At 38.5% G+C, this 24,728-nt stretch overlaps 1 protein-coding gene across 1 annotated transcript in view; it reads right to left on the bottom strand.

Moving 5' to 3' along the window:
* The window catches only part of KIAA1328 (KIAA1328 ortholog), a 160,219-nt gene that overhangs the window by 33,048 nt on the left and 102,443 nt on the right, over nucleotides 1-24,728 (bottom strand). The window contains exons 7-8 of the mRNA XM_010561111.1: nucleotides 3,013-3,698; nucleotides 111-206 (exon numbers count right to left, since the gene is read on the bottom strand). Coding sequence (XP_010559413.1) covers nucleotides 111-206; nucleotides 3,013-3,698 — 782 coding nt within the window. The remainder of the gene's footprint in view (nucleotides 1-110; nucleotides 207-3,012; nucleotides 3,699-24,728) is intronic.

Here is a 24,728-nt window from a genome sequence, read left to right as displayed (position 1 = left end):
CTCTTATCCTGAAACAAACACATGAACAAATACACTTGGCAGCCAACAGGCACACTGTCAAGAAGATATACCAACACTGTGCAGTACTTTGAAGCGAAGACAGAAATTACCTTAGCCCCACATTGTTGCCGTTCATCATCAGAGCAAGTTCTGCAGGTGCTTCATCAATGGGCACATCTTCTGAATCAGGTACATGGCCCCTAAACCTGAAAAAGCAGAGTGGTTTTGCAGTTGGCTCTGCAGCTGGTCAAATCATCACACAAGGAACTTGCCACAAAAAGGTGAGTCATGTGTCTACAAACAGGGCACTTGATCATGTTAAGTGAAGAAGCTTTCATGACTGTTTTCACAGTTTCAAATATACTTTTGTATTGGAAGGCTGACTTACGTCCAGTGCCTTTGCTTCTAAGGGTTACCATTGGGAAAAAGATTAGAAAAATTTCATTTACTGATTTCCAAGAACCAGCTCCCTTAAGAAAATGGTCACAGTATCCAATAACAAACATCCCTGTTGGGCTCAGATTACAGCTCTAGCAGCACTGGAGCTCAAAGGCATTGTGTGTAAACTGCATAAAATGTAGAATTCATTGGAGATGGTTGTCTCTCCTGAAACTATGGGCCCACAGATGATGCTCCAGTTTTAATACATTACTCCACCTTTTTCCTTCTCTCCAGTGAAGACAGAAAAGTCAATACAGGTACTTCTCCATTTTTATTTGAATAAAATCCCTGTTTCCAGGATTTACCCATATTTGTCTACTCTGGCTGGTGTGGCTGGCATCAGGAGGAGTCACTGAACTGCCCCTTTCCCTATACACACACATTTTTTGACAGCCGAGCAACTATTTCACATAGAAAGAAACTGCAAACTGAAATTACTACGCTCAATTGAGGTTAAATAGGGAAATGTGGGAAATTAAAATGCAGTTAAGATGCAGCGTGGCCAAAAAAAAATGTTCATTCATACTTTCACTAAAAGAGCAGAAGAGTTAATAGCCAATAATTACAAATGGTCAGACCTTTTACTTGTCATTCAATGACAATACTTTCAGCAGTTCAGAATGGACCTTAACGAACACTCCACCCATGCAGAAGGACAGACAAAAATAAACACTATCCAGATTTGTTGTATTGGTTTTTTAAACTGTCATGATGTCAAGAGATGAACTAGGTTAGAGCCTCCTGACAATGAAGCAAAGGGTATTTGAGCTTAGGTAAATAAATTTTTATTTTCTGTAGTATATAAAATTACCCTGTTATGAAGTGCAAAAGTGAATTATATACCTAAAACTGAAACAGAACTGTGATGCCTAGGAGATTTACCTGTAAATATCAAACATTTAATTCTAAATAGACTGAATATGTTTTAAGAGGAAGCACATTATATTCTAGTTGCTTTTCTTAGAGAGAATATGGCAAAAGTGCTTTCACCTGCACCTCTGAAAAGACATCACAAAAACACTGAGTCCTCAGATTGATCATACCTGATTTTCTTTCACAGAATTATTTTAGGCAATTAGAGCTCTGTAAACCATAAAGGGTTTTTTTCAGAAAAAAAAGGCTAAAATAGGCATAATGGCATTTACAAGCACATCATTATAGATATATTTAAGGTCCATTTTTTTCTGGGTCTATGATGCCGCAAATGCTGAAAAATACCCACTAGAAAAAAAAAACATCAACAACTCAGTCTGCTTGTCCTTCATATTCTACTTGTTTTTCATTAGAGGGATTCAGGTATTTGATGTTTAAGAATCCATCTGTTCCTACTTAATTCTCACCTGAAGTCATAATCTGTTATTTGTGACCTCAGTCATTTTCAACACACACAGTTGTGGTTGCCTTTAAAACAGGTATTTTTAAAGCCATATAAACACATTATTTTCAACGTAAGCCACAATCCAAGACAACAAAAAAAAGACCACCTAAATTACAGTATTAAAGTAACCAGGGGGCTGGGATTAAGAAAAGAAAGTGATATATTCCTCTATCGTGGCTACAGTACATAAATGTAGGAAGTGGGTCATGTAATGCAGACTCTCACGGGATACTGTCAGCAGTTGCCGTATTAAAGCAGTATCGATACAACCATCGTTTTGAAACCCTCCTATTGCTTCTTCAAAGACTGCTAGATTTTTTCCCTATTGCTTTCCCTTCCTAAAGCTGAAATGCTAGTACTCAACTGAGTTACGCTGGCTAATTCAACTTTCGTTAACCTGCTCCCTTTCACTCTTCCTCTCCACTTTAGTAACGTGACACCAACAAACCAGTTTCTCCCTCTTTCCCAGAGGGCCCATTTACATTGTCAGGAAGGTGTTATCTCACCTTCTGCAACAAGCTCACAGGCCTTTCAAGCCACATCTCATGTTTCTATGGTTATTGTCTTTCCCTTCTTCTAGTTTGAAGCATGTATTGTGCCTCAGTCTTGGCATTCTCCCTTTCACAAACATCACTGGAAAGAAAACGTCCCTGCTACACGGACCTCTCTTCCTTTTCCATGTACATATATGGAAAAAAAATATCTACATATATATAAAATGATCTCCATCTTTTCTGTAAAACACACTTCTTCCTGTCCCTACCAACAAAAGTGCAATACTTCAGACTGACCTCTCCAAGGAAAGAAAGGGGAATGCCACATCTGTCTCATCCACACTCACACTGCTCTCTTGCCAAATGTCTGCCTATCTTCAAGTGCCTGCACTAAGACCAACCTCTCATTTTCTTCTACTGGTCCTCTTTTCCACCTAGTCTTTTAACACTGGTTTTCTTGTGCCTTTCTTTCTACCACATACTGTTTTCCTCTGCTGCTTTCCACAGCTGTCATGCTGTTTCCCAACAGTATATGCTAATATACTAAAAAGTCTCCTCTCCTCTAAAACACAGTTAGAGAGAATTTGTGCCACAGGTATTGCCTATCTCATCAGTTCCATTCTCCCACTTAGTTAACTATTGCCCATGTGTTCATTAGAAATTTTAGAATTTTTTTTAGATTATAAATCTCAAAATCACCTGTTATAATCCATACAGGATTGCTGTAGTTGCTGTTGTTTTAGGAGCAGTTTTGCTTCTTGCTTAGCCAATAAATTCTGGAGTCGTTCCTTTTCAATTTCCAGCTCCATTCTCTGCAGAAGCAGCTTCTGCCTTCTTTCTTCATACAACCTTTTAGCCTGCTCTGTTTCTGTAGGCCCTGAGTCCACACTATCATTCAGCCCAGAAACTCGAGAGCATGTAGAATAATCACAGGGTTTGTGAACTGGCCCAGAGTGTCTTCTAAGTACCTGGCTGACATGGTGGCTCTCTTGCATGCTCCCTGAGCTCCCTACATGCCTGCAGGCACAACCATGACTCACTTGCTGAGGGCACGTGCTCTGAAATTCATTTGCTTTCTGGTCCATCTCCTGAGCTGGTTTTATGTGATGAGGGGTCCTCTGCTTAGCTGGGGAAATCATATTGTTACACTTTCTGTGCAATCCATTTTCTACCAGATATTCCTTCAGACACTCCTGATGGTTGTAATGGATTTCAGTCCCATGATCGTGATTATTCCTGCAAGGCTGAGACAATGCAACACGGGCAGGGCTTCCAGCCTTTGATGCTCTACTGTTCTTATAAAAAGTTTGAGGTCCCCCAATACCCAAGTAGGAACCATCTAGCTCCAAAGATGATGGTTGGCATGAGCTCTTCTTACTGGATACCTGCAATAAGAGAAACAATTTCCTGTGGATTACCAAAATTTATCTTTGTTCATTAATTTCACTTGGTCAATGTGTTCTCTCAGAAATAGACTTGCTGTATCATACTGATGGACACACAGCCAAATCCCCTAAAATGTTTGTCAGAAGACAGACACAAATCTGCTATCAAATCTACATTTCATTCCATCTACACACAAGTGTAATAAATATAAAACTACTGTCTGCAGGATCCTCAGCATAAAATGAGTCACTTCAGAGTATCAAGTAGTTGTGAGCATCTAGGGTTATATAAAATCAACTTGAAGAGTGGCAAAAAACATTAAATGTTAAGGTTTGAAAATGTTTAATTTTGAATACCGAGCCAAAAAATCCATTCAGCCACTATAAATAGGCTTTGATTGGCCATTACACAGCAGGAGATTTGATGTAAAACATTTCACCTTGCACTGAATGGAATATTACTTATCGCTGGAAATTTGATGAGAGTTTTTGAAATATCTTTACAGAAACACAGATAAAAACGAACTACTTTCTGTAAAAAATGGTTGTACATCAAAAGCTGTCATTTAAATACAAAACATGTTTAAATTCACCTATAAACATAAGTGATTTTTCAATTAAGCTGGGCAAGTGATTATCCTCTGGTAAAACTCTGAAGAAAGCAAGTAACTGTAATTCACATTTGTCAACTCAGTGCAAGCAAATTCTAGTGGTTTTGTTATACTTGTGGATATTATGTAACAGACATCAAAATCCTACTTCATCCTGGAGTATCTTTGCACTATGGTTCATCTAGGCAGTTAAGCATTTGAGATTTTATGCACATCAGAACAGCAGTGAATCAGGCACTTGCATTTCTTTGGCTAGTCCTCTGCATTAATTTCAATAACATACTGAATTTAAATTCCTCCAGCCTTCAGGACCTTTCACAAAGATCTGATTTTTTTAATTACAGAAGCCAGGTTTGTTAAAGATAACAAAACCATCACAGTGAAACTGGTTTAGCAGGGAAATTTGGTATCCACTGATGGAAAGAAAAGTATTATTTGCACTCTGGCAGTGCTTACAGTAGATAGGTATTGTCCACATAGAGTGGAAGGCAGTCAGCAACCCCTAAAATACTAGAACTTATGAATGCAAACAAGCGTCCAGTGATGATTAGAAGAGAGATATAATTCAAATCTATGCAGATTTTATATGTATAATTTAAATTCTTTTTTATAAATAAACAAAATACCAAACTCTGCTGCCCTTCAAGACAACCAATTACAAGTTTTTTGTAGAATGTAAATTAACATGGATTAGCACCTGAATACTGATATTTTATTATTTCCAGTTCTGTGGATACAAATATATCCTCTGTGCCATGTGATTGAAAGCCAAGGATGTCATGTTTTGCCCCAAAGGGCCAAGTGAGTTGGAGGCATTTGCATTAACGTCAGTGCTACATGTCTGAGGAAAGGCTCGTGCTTGGACTGGGTGAAAAGTGCAGGACATTAAAATATTTTAAAGTCAGAGGGGCTGGCAGGGCAACTGAGCAGAAATGCAACATGCTACAAAAAAGTCAGAGTTTTGTTATTTATTATTTGTAGCATGCCATCCTTGTCTGCAATATTTTCTAGACAAATAAAGGCTACAAAGCCCTTTTAATCTAAATTAGACAACACATAAAGGGATGATCAGCAACAGGAAGAAATATTACAGAAAAGGGAATGTAAGAGAATCCTGCGGTTACACGGTCTCGTTTCCCACCTCACCTGCTACTGCTAATAAACCATTTAGGGCACCAACAGAAAAAGGCTTTCAAGGTGGCCAGTTTCCAAGCCCCCAAGGACAGTAGAAGGTAGCAGACCTGAAGGTATTCTTAGAGGATCCTACCAGAGCTGGCAGCTTAGGGTAGTCTACAGAAAGCATACACCTACCCTTCTCCAGCTCATAAACAGAATTAAAAAGGACCAAAGAAAAAGAAGACTCAAAAGACGAAATAACTGAGAATTTATTTTAGCAGTTTGTTTTATTGACTGAAGAGACAAGAGAATGTTAAGAAATCTAAGCACACGAATGAAGATGGTACAAAATAATCATCAGGAGCAGGTTTAAGAATAAAGGTCCACACCGCGAATTAACTTCATGGCTGAGACTCTATTAAGAGTCTCTGAAGGCGCTAAAAGAGAGGTACCAGTTAGCATTTGTTGACCTTGGCTGCCATTAAATCTGCCCTGATGGTCTTAGAAATGGCATTGACATTTAAAGACTTCATAACAAGGCAGAGAAACTTTAATGTTATTTCACAGTTACAATATGTTTGCAGGGGGGAAAATTCTCATTAATGGCATTGAATGCGAGTGGGATTTTTTTATTCCTTTAGAAGAATGAGATCATGTTAGGCAGAAGACCGAGTTCCAACATATCTTTGACGGCTACTTAGTACTTCGCAGGGTCTACCCCCAAAGAAAAAATAACTATTGGGAGTCAGAAACTAGTCAACAACTTTTTTAGCCATTTGTGTTTTTCTGCTAATGCTTTAATTGAAAGCTACAGCTGGATAGTAGAGGCTGCAGGGAAAACAGACTGACATTTACACTTATAAGGGATCAGATGAGACCAGCGCATGCCATGAAAGATCTGTAAGATGTAGGCCAGGTGAAGGGGAAAAGCAAAAAAAAATAAAATTCCAAAGACCCACCTACTACTGCAAGTCTAAAGATGCACAAGCATAAGGAATTGGGTAATTTTACAAGAAGAGTTTAAGAAAGATATTGCCTACGGGACACATGGAAACCATGATGGACCATGATGGAACAGCTGTGCTTTCCCCTCTGTGGAGCTCTTCCAGGCTTGCTGTGCGGTATTTAAAGATACAACTTCCTTTAACTGAGGCTTAAACAAACAAACAAACTCCGACTGTTCCTTGCAACATATGGAGTTAATAAGACTTGATCAGATGTGAAACTCTTGCATGGAAACAAGCAGATATTAAAAAATAGTTCAAATAATCTTTAGAATGGTTTAAAGAGGAAGACATGTGGGGACATGTACAAAATTACTGCAGTCCCAGTGATTTTTGCTCAGGGATTCAGAGCAGAGTTCAAACAAACATCCAGGCCCTTAAAACTTCCTACAAACAAACAGCGCACCAGGTTCATGCATGCAGCATTATGATCTCTGCAAATTCTTCTTAAATGCAACTTGTTTGCTCTGCAGTGTTAATTCACACTGCTGGCAGAGGAAACACATTTACAGACTGACTCCAGCACACAGGGCTTTGTACTGCAAAGGATGAACTAGTAACTGATCAGATCTTACAATCTCAACCCAGGCAAGGTCCTGACAGATTTTACTGGTAGCTCTGCATGTACAAAACATGTTTAAGAAACAGCCCAAAATCATTGCCTCAAGAAGTCTTGCACTCAGAGGACAAAAACTAGGGTCCTAGCAAAATACAGTGCTGTTACAGTGAACAGCAAAATTCCTACAGAAGTTAACAGCATTAGAGTTTAACCCATAGCACCTGGGTTTGTGAGTTTGTAGCTGAAATTTATTTGAATACAGAAAAAGAGACAATGAACCAAAATTGTTCTCAATTGTATGTTGAGAACATTTCTCTAACCTGGACTTTCAGCTCCAGGATTTCTTTTGATGGGGTAGAAACAGAGGGAGGACTAGTTCTGAACCTGCATGTTCCATTGCGCTGATCTGAGCAGGGACCCTGGGGAGGAAGCCAAGAACGAACTGAAGTAGCAACCAGAGGAGAAATAAAGAGATTTAAAGATGAAGCAAAAATTTCTAAATGGACAAATGAGAGGCTACCATACACAGGGACACCTTGAAGAGCACCAAGGGCATGTATTAGTGACCTAGCTGGCACTCTCACTAAGGTATACATCCTAAACCTGGAACTCTTATCACTATGCAGTGTTGATGTAAGGGTCTCATCTGAATAAAACTTGGCTTTGGGTTTGCCGGTCTATCGACAGTATAAGCACTTGCTCCTGTCAGTGGAATGAGGAGAATATATTATAAATAAGCTCAGGTAGGATAACAGGGCAACAGAAATGCCGTTTTAAGAACAATTATTTCAAATAATAGGACTATTTGAAGTGCATTACTAGTCATTAAGGAGCTATTCTTTCCAAGTGTCTGTAAGAATTTATCAAGGAGAATGTATAAAAAGGTAAAGATTTTAGAGTAAATTAATAGGACCTACTGAAGTCTATCAATTTTTTTCTTTAAATCATGTAATCCTTTATTAAAATCTCTACCATAAGTAACCTAATATCAGTCATTACAAAATGCCCACATAATTGTTCAGCAACTGTCTCTGTCAGTACCTAAGATAAATACAGTAGATAATTCAGAAGGTAAGCTGACCATTTTTCAAGCAAGAAATAAAGCACCATTTTCTGCAGAAATTATCTATAGCTATGATTGCCACATTCCACTGAATAAAACAAGTGGTCTCAAATCAAAGAAACTACATGAATGACAGTCACAAGCCTGTATTTTTCCTGTAAAAGTCTACTGAACTCAATATACTGAACAGGTGTAGCAAAAAAAATAAAAATAATAAAATAGGATCACATCACAAAAAAGTGAATTTATAGCTGCTAGCTGACAGCAGAGGAACACCTCCTATGTTTGTGTTGCCTTCAGGTTTTTTCTCCTCTTTGTTAAGAGGGTTTGAGCTGGGATGCCAGGTGCACAAAAAACCTGCATTCAAAGTGGCATGTGAGCATTTGCTGGCACTCAGCTTTAAGTGTGTATTTTGCATTCATAAACATGCCACCCTTCTTCTCCAGCTACACAAATATTGTACATAATCTCTAACAAATGATTCCATTTCAGATCAGCAAACTAGGTTTATGCTGGCTGATAAGGCAGCTATTAATAACACAGTGCTCCAAGAAAACTAAAGCAAGGCACCTGTACGTTGAGTCTTAGAAGTCACTGTGAGCAGAATGCCCATTAAGCCCAAACAGTACCTACATATGGCAATGCAATACCTGACCACTAAAAATCAAGCAAACATGTTTGCTTTCCGAAACAAAACTATACATTCCTGTTTGCACCAGGTCTAACTATTAACATTCAATGTGCTGCCAAAATATTAAAAACTAAAAATCACATCTTCTGACTTCAATTTTTTACTTCTGCCCTTTATTTTACTGAAGAATCAGTAGTTCAAGACCTAGATAAATATTTCAAAAACTATACTATTTGTGAGCAGAGCAGGTCACTACCATTTCCCAGTGCATTTGGAGTTCATGTGAAATAAGGGCAGAAGAGTGATGAGCTGCATTTTTAACATGGGCATACACAGAATAGTTGTCTAGCTGATAGAGAATGCGTAATGCAACATCTGCACAGTACGCCTTGCCAAAGCCCATCCCAAATAAATGTAGTGCATTCTCCCTAGTGCAATTAACTCTCGTACTCTGGCAGGTTTTGCTAGAAGATTATCAAGGTAGATTACCTTCCAGCATATGAACTAAATACTTACAGGTGTTATATCATCAGTTATTACTTACAAACTTCTGCATTTAACAAGACATCCAGGCAAATGAATGATCTAATTTATGAATTATTTATAAGAATTTCACAGCATGCTCCTGGCGTCATCCATGGCCTTTTCCAGGTCATATGACACCAATTAGAGCTGAATTTTAAATTATTCAATAACCTGAACTCTCTTGTCATTTAACATATAGATATCAATGCAGTAAACAAGTTAAGTCTAATGGGCCCTGGAGGTTTGCGTTCCTCCACCCATCAGCAGCAGAGGCTGTATGCTACCACTGGAATAGAAAATAATAGAATGCAGCAGTCAAAAACATTTGCAAGGTTTTAATAAGTTATTTTGGCTCCCTTAGGGATTTTAGTATAACTTACAAGCACTGAATCTAAAACATATTGAAGTCCTTAGCTATCTGCTTTTAAAACAAAATTAGGACTTAGCAAAAGAACAAGTCTGACACTAACCCTAATTTAGGCCCTTAATTTGAAATGTAGTGGAAATTACAGAGTAAGCAAGATTTACTATGCACAAATCATTACCTTCAGGCTCTTGTACAGTATAGCCAAAAATAGCCCCTCTCCCAACACATATACACCTGTCTGTAAAGATAAGGCTACACACAGGGAAATGGAAATGTTAATTTAACAGCTATCTGTTGACAGGTGTACCTTGCACTACTTAGCAATTGGGTGGAGAAGGGACCTCCAACATTCTTGTATCCTCACAGCACTGGGGAGACCAGTGCTCTAGAAACCCATACGGATTTGGATATCAGCTTGAAGATGTACCACTTCAGAGGAGAGGTTTAAGGACCTTTGTGGCACATTGTAAAAATGAAAGGGAATGTAACAGCCTCCGAAGCACAGATGCAATAAAAAAACATCTTAAGACCATTGTTTTCGATGATGACTACAAGAAGAAAAAGAAGATACCAACAGCAAAGGTACCTGAGATGAACAGCATAACTAGATATCTGATTCTGCCTCAGCATAAAGTCTGCAAGAAACACACAGCAAGCATGCCACATCCTGGCTCTGAACCAATTGCCCCCTAACATCTCATGAACCTGTCAGCGTGGCTTTATGACTGAAGGGAGGCATACAGACACCATACCTAGTACTGACCTAGATCTAGCCTAAGAAGTACAAGACATGGTGGAAAACTTCTAAGATTGGGTGCAGCTCAGTACAAGTCTAAATTGTGCCTAGCACTAACAGACTAATTTTTTATAGTATCTGTGCCTCAACTTTCTGAATGCTGCTGTAATAAATCCCAGACCCACTCCCACAGATGAGTCACTTGCAGACCCCTATCTTGGTTGGAGTGCCCAGTGACCCCGCTCATGCACACACGTTTCCTTTGCACTCTCACTGCTTTGCAAGGATTAAAAAGTTTCCTGAGCTCTATCCAACAGCAAGAGGAAAGGATGGAAAGTGAGATGTTCAGTTTATCCTTTTAAACACTAGCAAGAAGTTCTCTAGCTACTGCTGTCAAGATGAATGCCAAAAAAACCAATAATGCTGATAAAACATCATGCCAAGTAAGTAAAAACACACCTATCCAAAATGTCTAGCCAGATTAGGAAGAATAAGGATTTAGATTAAAGAACGTAACATTGAATTTTCTGCCCCCCAAATTTATCATAGGATGGGGCTTCAAGTGAGCTTTTTTTTTTTTAAAACCTTTTAAGAAAAATAGCAGAGAGGGGAAAAAAAGACAACTGCCTAATCTCATAACACACATTTTAAGAACATACAAAAAATAGCTATAAGGGATTTTATTTTGGTTACCAGCCAGATTTAGTTTAATTCCTGTGCTGGGCAGCATTTGATTATTTCCCATTAAGGGTAGTAACCTGTTGGATGATAAGAGGGAAGTTCATACTGGTTTTCATTAAAGAGTAATATCCACCATGTATTTGGTCCTTCAAGGTAACTTTTTTAAAGTTATTTTAAAAAGCAAACAGTTTTCTACTTGGAATCACAAGTTTAGCATATCAGGGGCTACACATGTTCCCGGCTACTGCCAGTCTTTAGAATTCAATCAACATCTGCTCCAAAGTCATGCTTTTGTAGCTCCAGACACAAGACAAAAGGGCAAATATACTGTGACCCTTCTAAATAGCCCTAATTACTATGATCAAACAGAAGCCAGATACTTATGTGGATAAGAACTTGTAGAGTTTGATGTGTGAAGATTACCGCAGGAATAGACATTGAATCAGCATTTGCCAACATGTACCTCACCATGACAGCCAATATCACCTCTCCCCTGTATTTACAGTAGGGATAACTGTAGCACCCATTGGCCAGCGATGAATTTTAAGTAATAGCCGCTGTTCACTCAGATTACCAGAAGGTTTTACTTCCTTCAGAAGGTGTCTCCTGCAGAGTCCCTGGAGTATGGACATAGGCTTTACCACACAAACAAAGAAAAGAAATGGATGACATATAAGAATTAAAAGCATCTTCATAAATAGGGACAGTGTTTTGGGGAAAAGCAATCAGAAAGTTATTTAAATAACACAGAAATCCCACAAAAGCAGAAACAGAAAATCTTTTGACTTTAAGAGCGGAAAGGTGTGTCCAAGCAAGTGTGTTCTATCAGGAGTGCCCTTGCACTAAGAGCCAGCTGGCATTTAGATTCTGCTAATGATGCCATCTCTGGGAAATAATTCATAAAAAGTAAACAGTAATTTTCATGTGCCTGCCCTTTTGATCTTACATTTGTAGGGAGTATCCTGAGGCTAGCTGTGGGTGCCCCCATGGCTCTGGCTGATTGACCTCTAATGTGCCCCTCAAGTAACGATCATGCCAAGGAATGACAACAAGAGTTGCAGACATTTCAATGCAATCCCATTAAAGACAGGCTGCTTCACTTCATCTTGTCAAAGAAGAAGTTTCACGTAAGAAATAAAAGCTTTTTAGAACTCTTTTATTTTGTAATGATGCTGTTCTTCAGAACAAAGACTGGAACAATACTAATGCACCAGCATCTGACTGGTACATAGCTTTACATTAACTGACCAAATGCTAGTGCAAGACAGAACAGGCAGCCCCATGATTATGTGTTAAATAGTCTTGGTAGCAGAAAATTAAGAAAATCCCCTAGAAGAATCAAGTCAAAACCATAGTACTTGACCTCTTGCACATTTCAAAAAAGTATATATGCCATTTATTAGAAAGCAGGTGTCTAAAGGCTTAGACACCAACTGCTCATGGTCTTATCAGCTTTGAGATCACAGCTTGCATGCTTTTACCCCACACTAACCCATGGTAAACACAAGACGGGATATATGGGATAACTTAGGTCTCTATCACTAGGAATGAAGCTAAGAGATAAAACAGCCAGTCCAGAGCAGTTGACATGCAGAAACTTGCTGTCATGCCAAGGTGGCTAAATTACCAGGAACAACTTCTTTAAATAAAGGAGTGAGGAAACTACAAATTAACCTGCTAGAGTACTTAAAAATGGGAGCACAGACTATTTCTATTTTACATACTGAAAAAACATGTATATTCCCAATGAACTGATGGGCACAATGCAACATACAGATGTATGAACTGGTAGATAGGCAGCATTGGAGTTGCTACCAAGGTGCTTGAAATGCTGAGTCTTCTCTGAATGGTGGCAGAATTCCATCATGGGCAGATATTACATACATATTAAGCTTTCAGGTCCTGCTTCAGTCTTTCCACAGTTAGTTCATATACCTGTTTAATGAGACTTTTGTCAGATTCCCTTGCATTGGCAAGCACTCCATTTCTTATCACAAGTCAACATCTTAGTTTACAGTTACATAGAAAGTCCATGGAAGTGCAAATGGCACTCTGCAAAGGGAAAGGACATGAACATTTTTGACTAAGAACATGTGTAGCTGGAAGTTTTGTGCAAAATACAATCACCCCTGGAGAAATTCCACCTAAGCAGATTCACGGCATGATATCCCATAATCTGTTACTTAATCTGACAGTCTCTGCATTGGACACATATCCCCTGAGAATTCTGAGCAACACAAGCAAACTATCTCGCTTGAGTCTGGAAGGCGCAGCTCCCTGAACATAAAAATTCAAGGTCCTCTTGGCATACAGGCTGTGATTTCAGTGAGAAATAAAATGTTTTCTACTTGGCAGGCTTGCAGTATCTCAAAGAGGTACATAAATTAACTAATGAAAGATTGCAGGAAAAACTGAATCAAGGAATAAGAGCAGGCATGGAGCAAATAGCAATCTCTCATTCCTCTGGAGTAAGCCAGCTGTTACCTTTTGAAGCTCACCAAGAAGATGCTGACTTCAGAATACTCTCGTCACACTTGAAATGCCACTGAGGATGTCCCAGCAGACCTTTCATCTATGGCTGAGATTCCTTAAGAGCTGAGGTCATTCTGCAGTGGGTTTAGTACTGTTGAAGGTAGCAACAGCTGACAGAGGGAGACGACCTCTGATATATCAAGCCACAAAGATCAACTTCCTCTTGACCCATGGAAATGATCTTTTACAGTCCTGCTTGACACCATAAACTATAGCAATGGTATCACAGCTATTATTTGCATAAAATGGTCCTAGATGTGGTGAAGAGCAGTTTGACAGTCCATCTTGATGGGTCTCAGCTGCAGAATATTTATATAAGGGCTCTTCTATAGTTACCATAGGCCATTAGGTTGTCTGAATGGACATCCATCACTACCCGCTTGTGTGAAGGAGAACATTAAGTTAAAAGGGCATGACCAAGCATAAATTGAAAGGCCCTCCACTACTCCAGGGCAGCAGTGACCTTGTGCGGCAATCATCTTCACTCTGAGACACTGCCATCTGGACAGACAGACCAAGTAAAACCCACCCACGGGTTTATTAATACGAGTTTAGTTTAGAAAAGCTCGCAAGTTTAAGCATGCGCAACAGCCTGAAAGGAAATCCTTGCACAAAGCTGGGCCTTTGTCATAAGCACACAAAAATATGCAAAAGAATTAAATATGTGTTTACAGTTTTACATCGATAGTTAGCAAAACACTATGCCCTGCTTACAAGCTGAAGGACACTGGGCACAGAGGGACACTTTCCAACTATGAACCCCTACAGTACAGTCTCTCCAAGTTAGAATGGAGATGTAGACCTTTCTTTCAATAGAAAACCATTATTTTATTGTGCTGTGCCAATCTAAGAGCACTGGCTCTATAGCTATGAGCAAGCATTACATAGCTCTTTTGTGCTCTTTCCAACAGGTACCCTTACAGCTGTGCATTTTAAAAAAAATAAATCTGTTCCCCACCTGATAGCAATTAATGTAGAAGATATATGACATTCAAAATTTGACATTAGTTATTCTCAACAAACCAATTTTTTGAAGGGAAATTTTTTTCCCAGGGAAAACTGCAGTTTGTATTTTATATTTCACCTTTGCTCTGGTTTATCATTCCCCAATTTGTGAACTTAATCTGTGTGGTAAGTCTGCACAAATGCAGAAAGCAGAAACAGCCCATGATGCAGAAAGAGACAGGCCATGATGCCAAAAGGTATGAATTTTTGAAATTCTGACAAAATTCTAATGCAGTGTGGAAGGTTCCTCTATCTGGGTTCCCAGGCCACTTCTTTGGGTAGAGTCAGTTAATAAATATATTCTGAGTACCAGGCTTAAGCTTTCCTTATTCCGTCTGAAAGAGCTGCACTTCAGCTCTCCTTCTTAAACTCTGGATTCAACAAAGAATAGTAATGCTTTGAGGCTGAAAATCTCTAAAACCACTCGGTGCCAACTTTAACAGGAGCAGAATTAGGTCAACAGTAAAATTCACTTCCTCCAGGAACAGAGTGGAACCACCCAGTTGAGCACAGAAGAAATTCTCACCACACGTTTCCATATCTGTAAAGTCCCTTGGGATTTGTAAATAGTAAAACAAAATAAACCAAAGCAAAATAAACCAAAGCAAAATAAAATAATTCCAAATACTGTTGAATTTGGAGAGATTGAGCCTGCCTCACAGTTACATATTAAATAAGTGTACCTCCTCAAGTACCACAAACTTGATGGAAGAGAAGATATGAAGTTGCAAGTATTCAGAATTGAGTGGAGGGGAAAAAAAAAAAAAGGAAGAAGGGCAGATAGTAAAGAAAAGAAGAAAGCCAAATCACATTGGTTCAGTCAGGTATTTAAAATAGAGTTTTCTTTTAATTAGCTGAACTGTAATACAAATTAAAACTTAATTTCTTGTTCATAATATATTCATTGGAGGGCAGGGGATGCAGCTGGTTATTTCTGGAGCAGTTCAAGCTAAAACAGACACAGTTCTGTGGGACTGAACAGGAGCCAGTTTCCATCCTTCTCAAAAGACCAAAAAGCAACTTGGCAGCAGAGAGTCTGACTGCAAGCTCCATCTCAGAAATACTTATGAAGAATGACAAACCTGTGGCAATTGTGACTGAAGTCATTAAAATCACTGCAGATTATTTAAAGTCCTCATGCCTGACGTTAAGGTCTTTTATTATGCTTTAAATGCCTAGGAAAAGAAGCTGTAGACATAGGGCAGATGTGAGGGCTTTAATAATGCAGCTGATCACTAAGTGACCAGTAAAAGGAGTTTGGTGCCACACAGTATTTTGGGTATGAAAAGTTAAATGGCATTGATTGTAGAATTTCACTTTGTTTTTGAAATCTTTTGCTTTCTGATGACAGAACTGTTGATGATACAAATGCCCAAACCCAGCTTTCAGTCTGGATAATGACCAGAAGCAAAGTAATCAGATCTCTTGGATCAGTGTCTGTTTCATGATACGAGATAAGATTAATAGTTTCATGCTGATTTGCCATTTCCTAGAGTGGAGTTAAATTACAAATTTATGGGGGGTGGGAGGTATGTGTACTGTATGAAACTCATAGAAAAGGGCAAAACCAAACACAGTTATCATAAGATAAAACCATAAAACAATCACAGCCCTTGGGGAACCAGAAGCTCTGTGCAGCCTCTCATGTGTCAGATCATCACAGGGTGCCTGGTTATTTCATGATAAGATTATCTAATGTTAATCTCACCACTAGAACTGCCTGCAATAAAAATGTTACCAACTTTCTAATTTTAATTACTGGGTTCCTGAAGATAACTACTTCAATTCTGTTTAAAAAAAACACTCCCCATGGTTTCTCTGAAGCTGGGAGTACTTCAAATGTCAAACTCGTGGATTGGATGACTTTCAATGTCTTTAATTCTGCGATTATTAACTCCTCTCTTCCCTCCTATTTTCACCTAGTCATCCTGACACAGGACAGTATTATATGCATATAGAATAACACAAATTCTTCCATTGCATTTCATGAACTACACCAAAAAAATGCCAAATACCTCAAAGGAAATCCATAATGCACCCATAAGTAGGCATTCTCAAAATAATACAGAAGGGGAAAAAAATATTTCCTAACCCAAAATTGTCAGCATAATGACCTTAGGATTAGCTGGCAGAAGTGGCACCCACCACTGTAACAACTGCAACAGCAGAAGCCTACAATCTGATTCCCTGGATCAGGTTTCTGTTGAGCTGTCTCTTCAGAATCCACCATTAACTTACCAACGAGATAATCTCAGGTATTAGTTACATCAACCAGTGTTATAACACACACACCACCTCCTTGCATTATAATTCTCATACCTGTAAAGTTTTTTTAGCAAATATCTTTCTCCTGCTACTCATTGCACAGTAGCAAATGACTGCAGAGCCATACAAGCTATTTATTGTCATAGGACTCCAACTGCAGACAAGAAATTTCAAAAGGAGATATTGTGCAAAAACCCTTTAGGGAAACAGTTTTCAGGGGCAGTAGGGTTCCTCAGGAACAAAAAGGAAATGCAATATTAAATAGGAGAAAAAAAAAACCAAGCAGGAGAACTCAGGCAATTTCAAGAACCTCCCATTGTATCACAGAACAGCTTGATCTGGTCCAAAACCACACTCTCACCAGGAACCCAAGTTAACTCATTGATAGTCCACTGTTTGGGTCTGACTCTATGTTTTTAATCAAACCTTATTACAATCAAATGAAGGACTTCATGTTACAACAGAGGGATACAGAACAAGTCTCTTAAAAGAATTGTAACATGGTAAAAACCAAATAACTATGTCCTAATCACACTGTCACTGGATATTATCCTACTGTTGTAATTTTCTGTAGATTAAACTAGGGAATAAGAACAGTTGAAGGCAATTTAAAGAATAAATTCGTCATGTTACTCACTAGTATGATATAATTTGCTTATACATCAGTTATTTTATATATGCATACATAATCTCGTCTGCATTTCTCTTGTGCTTTCAGCATAAAAACAGTTGGAGAAAAATCTAGATGTGTATTTCTCCTGAGTTCACCAGTTCCTGCTGTTTGTTTCTCACCTGAAGTCATAATCCTGTCTTTGACATCATAATCATTTGCACGGCCACCAATTGAGATGTCACAAACCGAGGATTATGGCCAGGTGGGGAATAAGCAGCAGGAGCAGATGAACTCTTAAGAAACAAAAATCTTGTTTTCATGCAAATGTCCTTCATAATAGACACCAAAAGAACAAAGGATAAAAAATACAATGGAGAGAAAATACTAGAAGCTGGACCGTGTCTAAATACATGATCTCCCTGAAGTTTCCTCTGAGGAGTCAGGTGCTGATTAACAACTGCATAAATCATTACAAAAGTAAAACTAAACTTGACATCCGATGATTGACCCCACCACCACCACCACTCATATGCACAGTTTCCTACTTAACATGTAATCAGCAGAAATATGAGGCACTTTGAAAGAACTTGTAACCTTTAGAGGTATTTATACACATTATGCCTGAATATTCCTGGTAGTAACTAAACGCTGTTATCCTTGTTCTGTAGACAAAGACACTGAGGTCAAGGAATACACAGAACCACCCTGAATCTTAGTCACAATCAGATTGCTCAGGACTTTGATATTAAAAAACTCAAAGCTGAAGTGGCCCAAATTTTAACCCATAGCTCCAGTTACAGTCCTATGGGAGGCTGTTACAGAAGGGCTACTCTGGGTTAGCAGTTCCAAAGACTTAAGAGAATTATGAACAATTTTTATATTTAAAAAAATCATTCATAAATTGATCTGCCTGAAATTGATTCTAGCTATCAATCTGAATGCCAATATGCAGTCACTGAAAAAAAAAATTAAAAAAAAAATAAAAAACTACAATCCAAATCCAAAACAACAGAATCTTTATACATAAAGAGAAATCCAATCAGCTACACTGATATCACTCACACTATCATGTTGCTGCAAAAAACATCCACCAGAAATTCTTCTGGTTCCATTTCTAGTCTCTTCTTTTATTCAGCTTTGGGTATACAGTGCTCAATTGTAAACTGGTTAAATTACCATGTTCTTGGCACTGCTGCTGTACCCTTATCAGCCAAACCAGTGTTTCTGCACCAGTCTAATTAATAAATACAAGAAATTCATTTTTGGAAAGAATAAAAAAATGTGGTGCTTCACAGACTTGTGTTCTGCCTCACTATTGCCTATGATGATGCTGAATGCATGCCATTAAATGTGACAGCATAGATAGCCTAGAGCTCAAACAATGCCATCATCTGCCTGTATTCTAGTTCCCATACAGTCTTCTGGAAATATCCTGTCCAGATCTTGTCACAGCACAGCAGATGTGGCAGCTCATTTCCTCAGCAGTAAAGTAGAGGAGGAACCTTAGCATGAAAATTGTGACTTCTGTCCACTTATTTTCCCTTCTCTGATTTACGATGCTGAAGTATCAGTACTATTTCAAGTTCATTTGAATTGTCCAAATAGCCTCCCTGGAAATAAATGTGGCATTTGACAAAGGAGTTAATTCAGCAGAAAAAACTTCTTGGCTTTGCCAATAATCACCTTGTATTGTGGAAGCAACCCCCCTCCACTTTCCTCCAAATCTGAAACAAATAGAAGCAGAATTATAAACAGCATTCTAGCTTTTCAGCACTAACAGGCATGAGAGCAGACAGATAATAGTCTGGATATCTGTACAACACAATTACACTTGAAAAAAAACCACTTAAGTACTATGTATGACATTTATTCATGACTTCAAGTAAATGAGTTGCTGAATAACTCAAGGCTAACCTAGGATTTTACACTTGATGGACAAACACCTAAATATCCTAAGTAGATATTAACCAAACGGTAATTGCTCTCAAGTTGTATTTAGCTTTGAAATCTGCTGTTTACATTTCAGACCTCGAAAAAAGTTTGGCTTCCCAGAACGTTATTAATTTTCCCAGGCACACCAGCCCAGCTTAATAAAAGATATTTTGTCTACCTAGAAATCTTGTCCCACACTTGCTTTTATACCTGTGCTGTATTTTTTTGTAATAGAGACTTATCCACAATATGTTTCTGAGCATCTTCTTTAAACCTGTCACTTTCAGAGTCCAGCTGGTAAAAGAATGTTTTGCTCTTGTACAAATTTATGCATTATGCATTAATAAGGCTGAAATTCTATATTCAGAAAGCAGGTGTGGATATTTATGAATAACCTAAAGAAAATTGCTTCACAGAAAATACATTTAAATTGCTACCTCCATTTTTTACAAAGGAGGACAGGCGATTTGTTACTCCACTCTGAACGTGCAAAGTGATGTTTAACTGTGTTCATGTGTCTTATTGGTGGTAGTTACCATGCTTGCCAAACTTTTTCTATTCATACCAAAAAACATCAGACATACAAAAACATTGTCAAGTTAAAAGCAGGTAGCAAACAGTGTGGAAGTCATAGTTTTATCTCACCTGTGCTGAAGTTTCTCACCTATTGGGAAAACACTGGTACTTCTAACTTTTCTCAGAATTTACAAACCTGTACTGAAAGCAAAAGTTCTATCATTTTGCAAAGAGCAACACTGCATTCATATTGAATCTTTACTTTTAGGTGGAGGGAACACAGGGTGGAATCAATTCTACACTAAATATACATCCAAAACCTGTATTTCCTTAACACCTTTGTAAGGTGAGCAGCACCCATGCTGAGAATTACCCACTGAGAATTCCAAGACACAGCCTTTAGATAACATACTGCAGCAATGGATAATGGATACTCTAGGAAGAGCCTGATAGAAAAACACCAGTTAAAATATTTCAACACCAAGGAGACACTAAACCTTTAAGAATGAAAAAGTGTCCTGTTAGAAACATAAGTGACCAACTACATTGCACTTTCTGCAAGGTAAAAAGAACAGACGGTGCAAAACCATACTTGTGAAACCAAGGACAGAAGGCCAGTCCAACCACACCTGTACATAGTCTGAATTGTCAGCATTTCATTCCTAGAGGCCATCGGTGTCTGGTGTTAAAGGGAAAACGTCTTGCTAGGTAACAGTATAACCGATGTGCTTCCCAGCCAAAAATCCTTACTATTATAAAAGTGATTGCTAAGCAGAGCTTTAAATAAAGTTTGGAAGTGCAATGCTCTCAAACATTAGTCTGTGCTTTCTGAAATTAGAGGTCAACTCTATTACCCCTTGATGCTTGACTTCTGAAATTCCTTAAAATATGGCACTTGCTTCCCATTTTCAGGAATGTACCTCATGCAGTCAAACATATGGAGTCAATAAAGGTGTCTCTTCATCTGCCATCTGAAGCTTTATTTTTCTCACTTATAAATTACAACTGGTTTTAGTAATAGCATTCCCTGCACACATTTGAAATGTACTTCCATTTTCCACATTGCAGAGCTATATGGCTTAGTAAATACATGCAATTTAGGTTCAAAACCATAGCTCCAGGCACTACATATCGAGAATTTTATATTACTGAAAATTAATGTCTTTTTTGCATATGCTTGAGCAATAAATTAAAAAGCTATGTCTTATATGTATCAATTGGGATTTTCTTAGCTTTCATTTTAAAAAAGAATCATGCATACAGAGTTGCACTTCAGTTTCTTCTCTGGGCTTTTAATAAGAGAATTTGAATTTATTTCAATTCATCAAAAGCAACTAACTAGAACTCTAGGAGTCTCATATTTTGTACTGAAATTTGTATGTGTTCAACTGCATCAATATTAACCTCTGAATTAAATTCTCCAACTAAAAAAATTGCCACCTGTGTGTACTGTACTCATGGCAGTACCCAAGTAGAATTATCAAAGTAATAGTCATAATTCCTTTTAGCACAGAAACCTACAGTGCCCATATCAGAGTTGGGTGGAAAATAAATGAGGTTATGATAATTGCTGGAAGGGGGGAACAAGGGCTAAATAATGCTTCGAAGCTGTTCTCTCTTGAAGAGCTCTACTACGTCCCAAAATCTCCATTCTCCTGTACACATGGACCTGGCACTGCCTGCTCAAGGCAGCAGGAGACTAAGGAGGTATGCAGGATTTTCGTAGGCCCCATGAAGAGGGAACTCAGAACAGGTAACTGGAATTGAGCTTCTCCTTCAAAATTTACCTTTCAGGCCCCTTGACTGCTCTTGCCTTACCTCAGCTTGCTCTCAGAATTATCCCCCTGGTTACTTTTACCCTATCTGTGATAAGCAGCAAAATAGCATAAAATGGACAAGTTTTGTCTAAGCTTCAACCACAGTGCCTGTTTAGCAGCTAGATTTTAGCACTTACTCCCCTTGGCTTTTATCCAGTGTATGTTCTGAAAGACTGTGCTACATGTTTACTATCTGGCTACCAACAGCAATGCACATGCACATCTACCGATTCCCTCATCTTTATACATGGATTCCTGCCGTTGTCTTGAGCTATTCCATCTCGCAAGTGACATTTGTTCTAGGCATTTGGTTTATATTTCACAATTAATCCTGCCTGACTTTGCTGAATGAAAGGCCTTTGTTCATTAGTCTTTCACCATCACCCAGTATTACTGAACATTATTCTTCCTGTTTAAAACCCTCTGAAATACATTAGTTTCTCTGCAGTTGCTACATGTAACATCACTTAGGTCCACACCTACCACTAATCCTTCAAAAAGGGGTGCAGATCCTGAGCTGTTTGTGACCTGAACCTTTGGACAAGCCAAGGATAATCTGGCTCCACAGTTTGTTCAGGAATATAAGACTGCCATACCAGGTCAGAGCAAGCACTGGTCCAGCTGAGTAGCTCGTCTCTAGCCTGGTGCCTCTCAGCAGCCCCAATGATGACAACAAGGAGGAACCACTCTTGGGGTAGAGATGCCACCATGGAGGGGCCACAGTTCCCACGTGGCCTGCCAGCCACCCCAGAAGAGTGCTGCTGGGATGAACAATGAGGCTTCGCAGATATCACCTGGTTTATATAATTGAAGAGGAAAAAAAAGATATAAAACCCCAAACTCAGTGGGATGTGGGACTCTGGAGGACTAGCTACATGTCCTGCCCAGATGACAGACTTCACACAGAATCTTACGCAAGTAATTTAATTTCTCCTGGTCAATTTTTTTTTTTTTTTTTTGACAAAACTATGGCTATTACTGAATGCTTATTGAAGGTGCATAAGAAATAGGGCAAGAGTTTTGCTCTCTGCTTGCTAACATAACCTCATAGCTTCTGTAGCTTTCTCTTTCCCACACCAGGTTGATCAGTTACGGAGGTTTGAATGCTCCAGTAAGCCTTACCTAAGGGACCCCTTAAAATTAAGGCTACAGTGGAAGTGGCCCAAAGGATGGCCAAGGAAAGAGCTTGGAAAAAACTGTTGGTTCTTACTCCTCTCCGATCCCCTTAGGTATCACATACAGTCCCCCACAATACAAAAGGGAAACCCTACAGCCAATTTAACCTAGCTAGCTGGGGTGCCAGGCCAGGCCACAGAATACTCAGGGATAGAAAGGCTTCATCCTGAAATCAGCAAGCTGTCTCAGAAACCACTTGAAACAAACACCTCAAACAGACCTAATCTGGGAAATGCCTTTCATTTTTGCCATACATTAACCATAAAAAAGACAGAATTGGAAATTAAGCTTTTCCTTCTTCTGTATCTCACTTGTTGCACTCGGAATATGCCTCTGCTCCAAATTCAGATTTAAACTTGGGGATGTTATGCTTCAGAAGGTAAAACTAATGTGGAAAATATCACAAAGAACTTTCAACATGCAATCTAATACAATAGTTTTTGCCTCTCAAGTAGAGACAGAAGAAGTGATTCAATAAGCCAGTGGTGAGAGGAATCTATTAGCTTATTTTCCTGCGAATTTTAGGAGTTCACATGCGTTATTAGGAATTATACCATGTGATTTCAGGGAATTTCACTAATTTTAAAATGTCTTATTTCATAAAGGCTACAAAAATAATTACATAAATGGGAAGATTTTGAAAATAAGTATCACCTCCTTCCACTTCGTAAGGGTAATGAGTGAGCCAGGCTGCCTGCTTGTAAAAGAGAGACCTAAAAAAATACAAACCTTTTTAGAAATAAAACATTAATCCACTAGTATTTGAAAGGAGCACATACAACTTGTATACAAACTAAGTTCAAAATAAAGTTTTGGGGTTGGGTTGGTTTTTTTTGAAACCTTCAGACTACAAAACTCATAGAGATGTATTTTGCTTGTGTTTTTCCAGCAGTGGAATCTCGCTGGAAATGGAGCAGTGCCAAACCCCTCCATTCCCACAAAGCTTGATCTCAGTAATGGAAGCCTACCCACAGTCACTTTTTGAAGGTAACTTTCAAAGTCTTTCCTATATTATAAATATAATAAATGCACCAAAATATAATTTTCTCTAAATAAAATGGTATTCATCAAATCTTCAACCTCTTATCCCATATTCTCTTTTGGAACAGACATGTCAATACAACAGCATCATCAATCAATCCAATAGATTTTGAGTGTATCCACAATGAATCTACCCTGCAATAAATTGGCTTGAGTAATTTAAAAACTCCCATCTTAATGTTAGGAGAAAAAAAATTATTCTTTTGATCTATTCCTCCTCCCCTTAAAGTACCTTGTGCAAGGGCTAAGCATTAGAAAGAAAAATAACCAACAGCTGTATTACAGCAACCAAGCCTAAATAAAAATGACTGATCAATTCAGAGGAGAAAATATAAAAGACATCACTCCATATAAAATACACACAAAGATTTTAACTCAAAAGTTTTCAACTGTGTCAAATGTGTTACTGTAATTAAACAAGCAGACAGGGTGCCAAAACTGTAGGTAGTTATAACACCTACACTTCTCTCCTTTTCAATCTTTCTCTCTAGATTACCAAACCATTTAAAATTGTATCCTTTTACAAACACGGTTCTATTAAGGTACTTAGCAAGAGCACCATAGGAAATGATAACCCAGAAACTGGAATGTGGATTTCTCTGCTAGTATCTACAGCACCACAAGAAGAGCGCCCAGGATTTTCTCCTCTCTCACTAGGGAGGAATTTTCAATTCCTTTTCAGAAACTACACCCATTATACTGCCTTCTCAATGCATGTTGTATTACTTCTCTTGGATGAATCCCAGCTATGTTGTACTGCATCTCAGACTCCTATCAGCTCATTTTAAAAGCTCGTTTTCCTTCATGAAATGGTTGTGCCTGAAAATACAGTTGCCACTT

This window comes from Haliaeetus leucocephalus, unplaced genomic scaffold (genome assembly GCF_000737465.1).
Source record: "Haliaeetus leucocephalus isolate CR32 unplaced genomic scaffold, Haliaeetus_leucocephalus-4.0 Scaffold142, whole genome shotgun sequence".
NCBI classification, from domain to species: domain Eukaryota; kingdom Metazoa; phylum Chordata; class Aves; order Accipitriformes; family Accipitridae; genus Haliaeetus; species Haliaeetus leucocephalus.
The sequence above is the reverse complement of the archived record's forward strand: the minus strand, read 5'-3'. Positions and strand labels throughout refer to the sequence as shown.